The sequence below is a fragment of the Guillardia theta genome (assembly GCF_000315625.1).
Source record: "Guillardia theta CCMP2712 unplaced genomic scaffold GUITHscaffold_141, whole genome shotgun sequence".
NCBI lineage: Eukaryota > Cryptophyceae > Pyrenomonadales > Geminigeraceae > Guillardia > Guillardia theta.
In genome coordinates, this window is record NW_005434533.1 from 82,624 (window position 1) to 92,696 (window position 10,073).

Sequence of the window (10,073 nt, forward strand, 5' to 3'; positions counted from 1 at the left end):
CCCCCTCCCCGAACGTGAATGAATTTGCAATCGCAGCATTGGTTTGCCCGGGGAGCGCTGGAACAACAAGTCCCCCTCTCTTCAGTGAGGACAGTGTGAGGAGGCAAGGAGGGAGGAGGAGGAGGAGGAGTGCGGGAGGAACACACGGAGCGATTGCTATGCGATCTGCAGCAGAAACAACTTCAGCCCTTCGGACGATCGTCAGGGAAGGAGGGGAGGGCAGGACTCTAGCAGCTTGAAGCGCAAACTTTGCTTGCGGCTCAAGAAGTTAGTGCGACGTGCACTACATGCCGCCAAGGGTAGAAAAAGGAGCGCCGCTGACAGAGCCATAGCCGAAGGCAAGCTTGATCTAGGGGAGGAAAAGTCAGCGAGCAGCCCAGAGAGATGCGACAGAGACTCAGAGGAAGAGGGAGTATTTGGGACCTGCTTGAAGATCCTCTCCTTCCAGAACCTCTCAGTGTTCTGAACTTCTCGCTTGGGGATGCCGTCCTGCAGCGTGTCAGCCTTCTCCATCCCCTCCTCCTCCTCCTCCTCCTCCTCCTCCTCCTCCTCCTCCTCCTTCTCCTCCTCCTTCTCCTCCTCCTCTCCTTCTCCTTTCCACATCCTCTCCTCCTCGTCATCTCCTCCTCCCGCCATGGCTTCTCACCTGCAGGAGCTCAAGCGTGCAGCCCTCGTGCGCGCCGCGGTCTCGGATGGTGATTCGAAGGTTGGAGAACTTTCCAGGAGCCCAACAGTTCATCCTCCACTTCCCTCGCAAGTGTTCGTTGACCACCACCTCTTCGTAGCCGCCTGCATCCCGCGGATCAGAAGAGCAGCTCGAGACTGGTGGGGGGTCGGGGGGGAGGAGAGAGGAGAGAGGAGAGAGGAGAGAGGAGAGGAGGGAGAGAGGAATAGAGGACAGGAGAGATGGAGGAGTGAAGTGAAGGGCCAGCGAAGGGAGTATGTTGGCAGTGAGATTGGCAACGAGGAGCATGGCAGCACAGACCTGTGACGAGGCCTGAGAGGATGGAGAATCGTCCTCCTGGCTTCGACTCGATCATCGCGTCAGAAGATCTTGTGTAGGCGTTCACACGCCCAGCGTTCATCAGGCAGTCCCAGATGTCGTCAGGGCGGGCCGAGAACTCTTCGACGATCGTGAGGTCCCCGGTCTCGTCTCCACCTTGATCAACTGTCGTCGGCGTCTTGGGCTCTTCGATCACCTTGTTGACCTTCGCCATCTTCTCTGCCGCCTCCTTCACCTTCTCCGTGTCTCGTGGCGGCGAGTCGCTGTTGGAGGAGGAGGCCTTGGCGTTGAGGTCGTCCAGGAAGGCCTGGACAGCTTTCACGACCTCTCTCGTCCCATCCTTCCGCAGCCATCGACCAGCCGCTGCTCTCTCCTCCCCTGTGCCGAGCACTCGAGCCTCGATCTCAAGCTCGTTCCTGTCGTCGACCGTCACCTCGGGGAAGACAACTTCGGCGGTGAGCGGAATCTCCGACCCCGAGCCCTTGCTGCAGGTTCCTTCGAGGGACAGGACGAGACGGATATCGCAGAGAGGCCACAGGCGTCCCTTGCGGAGATGAATGACGCAGTCACCCGTCATGCTCGTCACGTTCACAACCTCCAGGTACCCACTGAGCCCTTCGAAGTTGGACATCTCTGACCTGACACCCTTCACCCGCTCAGCCAGCTGCTGTCTTGACCATGGCATCATGTCCCTCTCTTCCCAGTGCCAGGAACCACAGTTTCTTCCATCCTCCCTGTCCTGTACGATCCATCGTGGGTCTCCTTTCCCCACCTCTGCGCCTCCTCGCAGCCTGAGCGTCGGGCAGGGGCGGGCTAGGGAGCCGAAGCAGGGCAAGGAGGATGGAGGACCGGAGAGCATGTGAGGGACGTTGGAGGAGAAGGGGGAGGAGAAGGGGGAGGGGGAGGGGGACGCGGCACAGGAGAGGAGGACGAGGACGAGCGCCGCCATCAGCCGCAGCAGATCCATCATGTTCTCTCGCATGTTCTACCGATCCGCGCGGGGATGAGGGCGTTGTCCATGGCCCCAACGGCCCCCGCCGGCCCCGGGCCGCGCCCGCGCCGCGGCCGGGGGCCCGCCCTTCCAGTCTTGCTCCGTCGGCCCGCCCTTCGAAGCCTGGAGGCTTATGGCAGGCTCAGCGCCGCCCAGTCCCTCACACTGAGAGTCATGAGAGCAGTCCTCAGAAGGCCCGGGGGGGGGCAGGCGCCGGGCCCGGGGGGCGGCGGGGCCGACCGTACTCGGAGTACTACGGTACCGTCAGTGTCGCCGGTAGTCACGGCGAGTCACTGCGGCAACCCGGCGTCACTCGGACTCAGCCCGGCCTAGCACGCGGCGGCAAGCAGGCTTGCCAGTGACTCGGGCGCGGTGGGCATGGCCGGCGTGATTCTTCCGAGACTCGGAGGCCCGGTCACGGCCCGGTGCTTTGACTCAGTACCATACTGGCCCCCCGGTGAGTGACGGGAGCCTGCGCCGTGGCCGGCCGGGGGGCTCGGCGGGCAGCCGGGCGCCGCAGGCTTCACGGCCCGGTTTGTTGCCCGGCCCCCGCCCGGGCACGCGGCCCGGCCTCAGCCGACTGTGACACGGTTACAGTGGCGGCCAAGTACAGTCCTTCTTCGCGTCCGACCTAGCTTACGACACGGTTTCAAAGATGATCATCGGTAACAACAACTGCCAGGGGTGCTCGTCTGTGAACTACGGGCTGCAGCCGCTGAGTGCGAGCTGAAGTGAGGGGACATGTAAAGTTATTCATATTTACTGTCCTGATTCAAGTCAGACTTACTTTACACGCCCGGTCCCACGTAATCAATGGCCACGTCCTTATGATCAGATCTCTGCCAGCCGCTCCTCCTCCTCCTCTCCTAGATCGACCCCAGCTGCTGTCCACCTACACCCCCAGGAACGAGGGTCTGCTAACGTTGGCGGATGCTGCACCTGACGCTCCTGCTGCTTCACTCAGCTTTCTCACTCCTTCACATGTGCGTGCGATGACCTGCAGGGTCGTCGACGATCAAGCCATCGGGGTCGTCGTCGTTCAGATCTCCGATCTTCTTCTCTGCCCAGGAGGTGAGGAGGACGAGGTGAGGAGGAGGAGGTGAGGAGGAGGAGGAGACGGCGAGAGGAAGGACGGGAGGAGGAGGATGAAGGAGGAGGAGGAGGAGGATGAAGGAGGAGGAGGCGAGGAGGAGGAGGAGACGGCGAGAGGAAGGACGGGAGGAGGAGGATGAAGGAGGAGGAGGATGAAGGAGGAGGAGGTGAGGAGGAGGAGGAGGAGGGTGAGGAAGGTGGAGAGGAGGAGGAGATGGAGAGGGCGGGAGTTACACAACAATATCTTACCGTCTCCCTCCACTACGAGCGCCTTGTCTGTCACGTACAGGTCAACTCGAGCGGCGGCAGCTGCTACGTTGTGCTCTCACCTGCCGTCGCTGCCGTCCGGCTCCTGGAGTTACACACTGGAAGAATCAGCTCCCTCGGCTCCCTGAGCAGGAGGTCAGCTGACTGAAGCCCTTCAGCGTCCACCAGGGGCCCACCAGCCGAGGATCCTTGCCTTTTTGTGAAGTATCTCATCTGTCTTTTCCCTTCCATGAAGATTGTGAGGGCACAAGGAGCAGTCAAGAGTCTTCTTACCATGAGTTTGTCTTGAGGGAGATTACAGTGTTTGCCCAGTCCACAATGTCGTTGAGACGGTTGGAACCCTGACGAGAGCAGTCAGGAGGGCACCGCACTTACTCGACGACTCGCCTCATGCGGGATGAGATTCCCGATCTTGATCTTGTGCAGTCGATGGGACCAGCGCTCGTAAGAACGCTGAGCTGGGACGTGAGGAGGAGACAGACGAAACAGCACGGCAGACCTTGTACTCTAAGAGGATCTCGGACAGGCTGTTGTACTCGCACTCCTTGAACATGAGGTCCGGTCGCCGACTGAGGCCGATGGCGCCAAGTTTGCAGTTGTAGCGGATCACCTTCAATGCAAGGATGAGGCAGTAGGAGGGAGGGAGGGAGGAAGGGAGGGAGGGAAAGGCAGAGAAGTCAAGGTACGCGAGTGAAGGGAATGTAGTGGAGGGATGACGAGAGGGAGGGAGTGAGGGGATGGAGGAAGGGAAGGGGGGAGGGAGGGAGGGAGGGAGGGAGGAAGGAGGGGGTGCAGGAGACAAGCTTACCAGCACGATGTGTCCATACTTGTGGCCATCGATCTCGGAGTTAAAGATGACGGGGAGTCTCTCAATATCCGACATGGTCTGCGTCAGGTAGATGCCCAAGTAAACGGCCTCCACACACTTGATGGGCAAGCATTCCCGGATGACGCGCTTGGCGACTTCCAGAACTCGGAAGAGACTCTGGTTCTGACGAACTCCCTTGACGTTGAAGAAGTTCTCTCCTGTGAAGTTGTACTCGAACCCCTCGATGTACTTTTGGATCATCCTGTGCCGGGACGTGGGATCGCTCGTGAGGTTGAGCCGCGGGACATCAGGGCGAGGAGGGCACGGAAGGTCTGATCTGGTTTTGATCGCCTTTACCATCTCAGCAAGTTTTTCTTCTGAGAGCGGAAAGCTCACGTCCTTGAACTCAGGCAGCTCCGTCAGGGCACGTGACACCTTGGACTTGTAGTCCATGGTGCTCCGACCTCTCTTCCTCTCTCCACCTTTCCCCCTCCCCCTCTCTGCTATCTCATTATCGGTTTCAGCTCTTTCACAACCTTTCCTCCTCTTCCTCTTCCTCTTCCTCTTCCTCCTTCCTCCTCCTCCACCTCCTCCTCTACTCCTCCTCCTCTTCCTCCTTCCTCCTCCTCCTCCTCCTCCTCTACTCCTCCTCCTCCTCCTCTACTCCTCCTCCTCCTCCTCTACTCCTCCTCCTCCTCCTCTCCTCCTCCTCTCCTCCTCCTCTCCTCCTCCTCTCCTCCTCCTCCTCCTCCTCCTCCTCCTCCTCCTCTCCTCCTCTCCTCCTCCTCTACTCCTCCTCTACTTCCTCCTCCCTTCAGCACGCTTCATCAAGTCCAGTGGCGAACATGGCAGGCCGTTGAAATTTCCAGCACCTCATCCCCGCTCATTCACTCCCACACTGTGACACCCCAGTACGGTCTGCCTCAGAGTCTGCCCAGTGCCTGCCAGTCCGAGGCTGCAGCCAGTCTGCACCCGGGGGCCCCAGCCCACACCTGAGCCCACACCCAGTCCTGCCACTGGTCCTGCCAGTCCTGCACCCAGTCACTGGCTCAGCTGAGTCACCTGCCCTGTCACTCTCCTCAGAGGCCGCTGGTCTCCGGGACTGGCCTGCCAGCCTCCGGCTCGCCGGGAGGGGGCAGTCCGGTCCTGTTCCAAGTTCACCGTTTTTGCGGCTGCTGTTATTGCCAGCCGCCTGTTTCAGTGCGGCCGCGAGTCATTGTCTGTGATCGCCGCGTTCAGGCTCAGCTGGCGCCGGGCGATTGATCGGACGACCGTGAACGGTGACACATTGCCACATACTTTGCATCGAAGAATATCTTATTTCTAGCTTTTCAAAATCCCCTCTTTCCAAATATCTTCTACATATCGTCTTCCCTATCGTACTTTGATCTCTGCTTGGTGAAGTTTCCCGCAAGCACGTAAGAGCGAAAGCACAAAGACTTGGTCTTAGTGCAAACCTGAAGCAATGGTCAGCTATCAATCGCCAGACTGAAATATTCTCACCTGCTGATACACGCTCGGCTTCGTGCTACCCATGATGACATGATGCTTTTCCGAGTCAATCTTCGCATCTAGTCTTGCATTACGAATTAAGTTCACGATCCACAGCTCTGCCTCTTCTTGTCCCATGTTCAACTTATCAGCAAGCATAGAGATGTCTATGCACTGATGAATCCTGCAGTAAGTCTCGAAAATGAACAATCTTGCATTCTGAATGAATTCCTCGCTCAATCCTTGCAGGAAGTAGTCACTCGCAAGCAGTTTCTCGCACTGCCTGAGCTTCTCCTGTGCGCTATCGAAGTCGTAGTTAACCAGCAGGCACTCCACGAACTCTGTGATGGGGTCCCTGTACGTGTGGTGCTCCTGCTGAATGATTCTCACAAGGTCCTTGAGGGCGTTTCTTCGGCGGGGGTTGGTGATCACCGCTGCTGCCAGGTACCTCAAGATGTGCGAGCAGTTTGTCTGGATGGTCTGAAGATAGGGAGGAGAGAAGAAGAGATCGATGACCTCGCTCCTTGAGTTAGAAAGTTTGCTGGCTTCAGGCTTGAAGTACACGAAAAGACTCCAATGCACCAGCCAAGTACGCTGCTCGAGCTGCTGCAGAGGGTTGGACCAGTGCTGCGCGGGTGGATCAGCGAATCGAATTCAACCGAGTCAAGCATCCTCTCACCTTGGTGTCGATCGCTTCCCTCAGCGTTCGGAGATCATCTGCCGCCTCCTCCCACTTGCCAAGGAGGATTTCGGACGCCAGTTTTCCCCATAGAGCAGAGAAAGCATTCTCTGAGTTAGGATCGGCAGTGAGCATTCTGTAGATGGGGAGGAATTCAGCAGCTCCCATCTTGTCAGATCCCTCCACCATTCCATAATTTCCGCATTCAAAGTACAATTTCGCATATTTGTAAAGGGCCTCCACGTGCTCGGGAATGATATTGTGTTTCTCCTTGAGTGACACCAACGCTTCCCTGTATGCCTGCGCGCTCTTCTCGCGGCTCTCCCCCTCCACCTTGATCTTGCTGAGGGAAGGATCTTCGATGACAGTCAGGAGCTGCTTGCAGTCAGCCTTGAGGGCCTTCAGTTGCAGCACGACATCCTGCCTTTGGTTCTTCAAAGCTGCATCAGAGACTCAGTATGATCATGATAGGTTCAGATCAATCAAATTGAACTTTGTACCTTCCGGAACGTCTTCAGTCTTGTGGATCGCCTTATACTTCTCGATAGCAGAGTCGATGAGCTTGGTTTTCTGCAACAAGTCGAACTGGGCTTTCAAGATATCCTCCTCCGCATAGATCTGAAAACCGAGTCAGAGCCGAGCAAAATCTTGCATCAATCCGGCATAAGAGTCGTAATCACGCATTCAACATGGAGTTCAGCGATCAAATATAAAAATTTGTAAGATATGAATTCGTTCCATACTCGAGCAAAACGTACATCACGCACAAATTCCCATCTCCTGAGAAACATAGCAATTTTCCGGAAATAGAACTGCTTTCATCCTAAGAACGAAACATGAATCTGAGACGAGCTACCATACAGAACGGAGAAGTTCACATGAATAATTCAGTACAAAAGATCATGTAAAGCATCAATCGAAACAGATACACCATATCAGCGATCAAACATCCATGGCACACAAACCAATGCATGTAAGACCATTCAGAAGAGAACCTCAAGACTCCAACAAGGATTGGAACAGGAGGGGGAGGGGAGGGGAGAGGCTTACTCCTTGCTGCTGGACGTGCTCGAGCAGGGGAAAGATCAAGTGTTTGTCCAGATAGCGCGCCATGCGCGGTACCAGATCCAGCCCTGCCATCCTCGCCGATGCCACGAGGGCTGCCCTGCCGTCGAAAAAAAAGATAACCGTTATCACAACCGTTATTCTCTTCTCCATGCATGTGTAACGGTCAACTGATCGTTACATTATTACCCTCATCCCCTTGCAAGCCCCTGCGAGGCCGCTTCATGGTCTGCTAGCCTGCCGTCGACGCGACCTCCTCCTCGTCCTCCTCTTCCAGGCGCCCCCTTCCCTCCCCTTCCTCGTAGCCTGAAGACATTTCAGCTGGAAGCCTGTGTGCCTGCTCGCCTCTCTTGGCTGGCAATCTTCTCAGCTCTGCCTGATCCAGGCTGTTTGCGCCCTGATTCCCGACGTCGTTCCAGATATTGTGGATGCAGCGCACAATCCTGCCCATCCTCTTCACTCTCGTGGCGCCTTCGCTCGCATTCACTCCGACGATCGGTCTCCGCAGGCCGTCCCCTGTTTCTTCTGTGAGCCTCAAGCACTACAGGAGCTCGCCGCGCCTGAGGTCTGGCCGGGTCTCGTTTAGGATGCAGCAAGAGATCCAGGACGGCGAAGGTCCTCGAGAAATTCTTGAGTGGGCGAAGAAGAGGGAGCAGGAGAGGGCCAAGACCCCCGATGCCTCTACTGTCCCCTACGGTGAGTGGGAGTCGCCCATCACTTCCAAGGACATCACAGACGGGACTGTTGGGTTGGGGTCGCCGACATTCGATGGCGAAGAGTTGTACTGGCTGGAGTCTCGTCCCAATGAAGGAGGTCGGCAAGTTATCGTGAAGATGGAGGGAGGGCAGCCTGTCGACCTGACTCCTCCCTCCTTCAACGTGCGCAGCCGCGTTCACGAGTATGGCGGTGGGGACTTCATAGTTAACAAAGGCGTCATCTACTTTGTGAACTTCGTGGATCAAAGGATCTATGCTCAGCTGGCGTTTCCAGGGGTCGATCCTGTTCCCATCACCCCAGAGGGAAAGTTTCGCTTCTCCGACATGGTCGTGGACGAGCGCAGGAGCCGCCTGATCTGTGTGGTAGAGGATCACAGTAGAGAAGGAGAGCCGACAAACTTCATCGGGTCGGTCAAGACGGACGTTGAGGAGGGAGCTGCTCTTACTCCTCCTGAGGTGCTCGTGGATGGGCAGGACTTTTACGCTTCTCCTCGTCTGTCGCAGGATGGGGAGCAGCTGGCGTGGGTGAGTTGGATACACCCGAACATGCCGTGGGACGCGACGGTTCTTACTCGGGGAGCCCTGGATGCGAGCGGAAAGGTTGCCAGCAGGAAGGTGCTGGCGGCAGGGCAGGAGTCGATCATGAACCCTGTACGTGCTTGATGTCCGTGCCGGCTCCGCCTTGTGACGTGCCTCAACAGACTTGGGATGCCTTCGGTCAGCTCTACTTCATCTCCGATCGCTCTGGCTGGTACAACATCTACAGAGAAGGTTTCGTCGGAGTGTCCGCAAAGAATGCTCTCGTTTCTGATGAACATGCAGACGAAGGAGAAGTTGTTGCGGTGAAGGAGATGGAGGCAGAGTTCGCAGGTCCCATGTGGAAGTTGGGTAAGACCTGACAATCTCATGTTGGTTTCTGACACCTGCCGGTAGGATCGAAGCCGTTCGTTTTCCTCCCCGACGGAAGAATCCTCTGCAACATCAAGCAGGTGGGTCGAGGACAGCTGGAGAAGGGAAGGGCAGTGACCGCAAGTTAGCCCAAGGTGGCTGGGAGCCGTCTGTCGATTCTTGACCCTTCCAACGGGAAGGTGGAGGTACAAGGAACTCTCGTGGAGAGGGAGGAGGTGAAGTTGTCGCAGAACATAGCTTCTTCCTACACCCATGTCGGAGGGTTCGCTGTGAGCTTTTCTCATCCTGTGCAAGCTCGTTGGTAAGGAGCAGCCTTGCAGGTATCAGAAGACAAGATCTCTTTCCTCGGAGGCTCCGCCCGGCAGCCTACAGAGCTTGTCATCGCTCCGGTGAGGAGGAGGAGTTTACAGCTGCTGCTCCAGCTTGTCTTGACATCCTGCAATGTCAGATCGCCAAGTTTCCAGCGAAGAAGTCGGACCTGACTGTTGTGAAGAAATCATCGAAACTAGAGGTTCCCTCCGCCCTCCCTCCCTCCCTCTCTCCCTCCCTCCTCCCTCCCTCCCTCCCTCCCTTCCTCCCTCTCTTCCTCCCTCCATCCATCCATCCCACCTCGCCCTCTCTCTCGCCCGTGGTTGTTGAAACATCCTGAATTTTCTGCCTCCTTTGTCTTCTTGTCCGTTCATTTTTCTCTCAATTTGATTTCTTGCTCTCGTTTAGATCAAAAGTTTGTACCTCTCCGAACCAACATCGATCGAGTTCCCTACAGGTGACTATTTTTTCCCTCTCCTCTTGCTCCTGCTCCTGCTATGTCCCCACTGCATTGAATCGGTTGAGCTTCTGCAGGACGTCCGGGCCAGACTGCATGGATGATTTACTATCCACCCCAGGTACTTCTCCTTCATCCCTCTGCCTCCTCTACACACCCTCCTCCTCTCCTGTCCTGTCCTTCCCTCCCCTCTCCTCCCCTGGGGGACTCCACTCGAGGCCGGGGGGGGGGGGCTTGTTGGGTTAGGGCTGGCGGTGCCAACAGCTAGGAGGACTGTTGGTAATGG

General features: G+C 57.0%; 4 protein-coding genes across 4 annotated transcripts in view; 1 reads left to right on the forward strand and 3 right to left on the reverse strand.

Moving 5' to 3' along the window:
- Positions 1–151: 151 nt before the first annotated feature.
- Positions 152–1,862, reverse strand: GUITHDRAFT_90426 (hypothetical protein; the record flags this gene model as incomplete). Its single annotated transcript, XM_005821567.1, has 4 exons — positions 152–349; positions 424–489; positions 647–789; positions 986–1,862. The coding sequence occupies 4 exons, from the start codon at positions 1,860–1,862 to the stop codon at positions 284–286; spliced, it is 1,152 nt and encodes a 383-aa protein (XP_005821624.1). The 3' UTR covers positions 152–283.
- A 1,845-nt stretch (positions 1,863–3,707) lies between these two features.
- GUITHDRAFT_80379 (hypothetical protein) lies at positions 3,708–4,422 on the reverse strand (the record flags this gene model as incomplete). The annotated part of the gene is made up of 3 exons (XM_005821568.1): positions 3,708–3,806; positions 3,853–3,963; positions 4,162–4,422. The coding sequence occupies 3 exons, from the start codon at positions 4,420–4,422 to the stop codon at positions 3,708–3,710; spliced, it is 471 nt and encodes a 156-aa protein (XP_005821625.1).
- A 1,036-nt stretch (positions 4,423–5,458) lies between these two features.
- GUITHDRAFT_98013 (translation initiation factor 3, subunit E) lies at positions 5,459–7,477 on the reverse strand. Its single transcript, XM_005821569.1, has 5 exons — positions 7,382–7,477; positions 6,832–6,949; positions 6,332–6,771; positions 5,665–6,279; positions 5,459–5,618 (listed from the first exon to the last, which is right to left on the reverse strand). The coding sequence occupies exons 1-5, from the start codon at positions 7,469–7,471 to the stop codon at positions 5,520–5,522; spliced, it is 1,362 nt and encodes a 453-aa protein (XP_005821626.1). The 5' UTR covers positions 7,472–7,477; the 3' UTR covers positions 5,459–5,519.
- Positions 7,478–7,632: 155 nt separating this feature from the next.
- Positions 7,633–10,073, forward strand: part of GUITHDRAFT_160229 (hypothetical protein) — a gene marked incomplete at its 3' end in the record, with an annotated part of 6,447 nt that continues 4,006 nt past the window's right edge. Inside the window, exons 1-10 of the mRNA XM_005821570.1 lie at positions 7,633–7,923; positions 8,053–8,763; positions 8,814–9,000; positions 9,046–9,101; positions 9,156–9,206; positions 9,252–9,290; positions 9,342–9,410; positions 9,470–9,532; positions 9,739–9,787; positions 9,865–9,908. Coding sequence (XP_005821627.1) covers positions 7,825–7,923; positions 8,053–8,763; positions 8,814–9,000; positions 9,046–9,101; positions 9,156–9,206; positions 9,252–9,290; positions 9,342–9,410; positions 9,470–9,532; positions 9,739–9,787; positions 9,865–9,908 — 1,368 coding nt within the window. The 5' untranslated portion in view covers positions 7,633–7,824. The remainder of the gene's footprint in view (positions 7,924–8,052; positions 8,764–8,813; positions 9,001–9,045; positions 9,102–9,155; positions 9,207–9,251; positions 9,291–9,341; positions 9,411–9,469; positions 9,533–9,738; positions 9,788–9,864; positions 9,909–10,073) is intronic.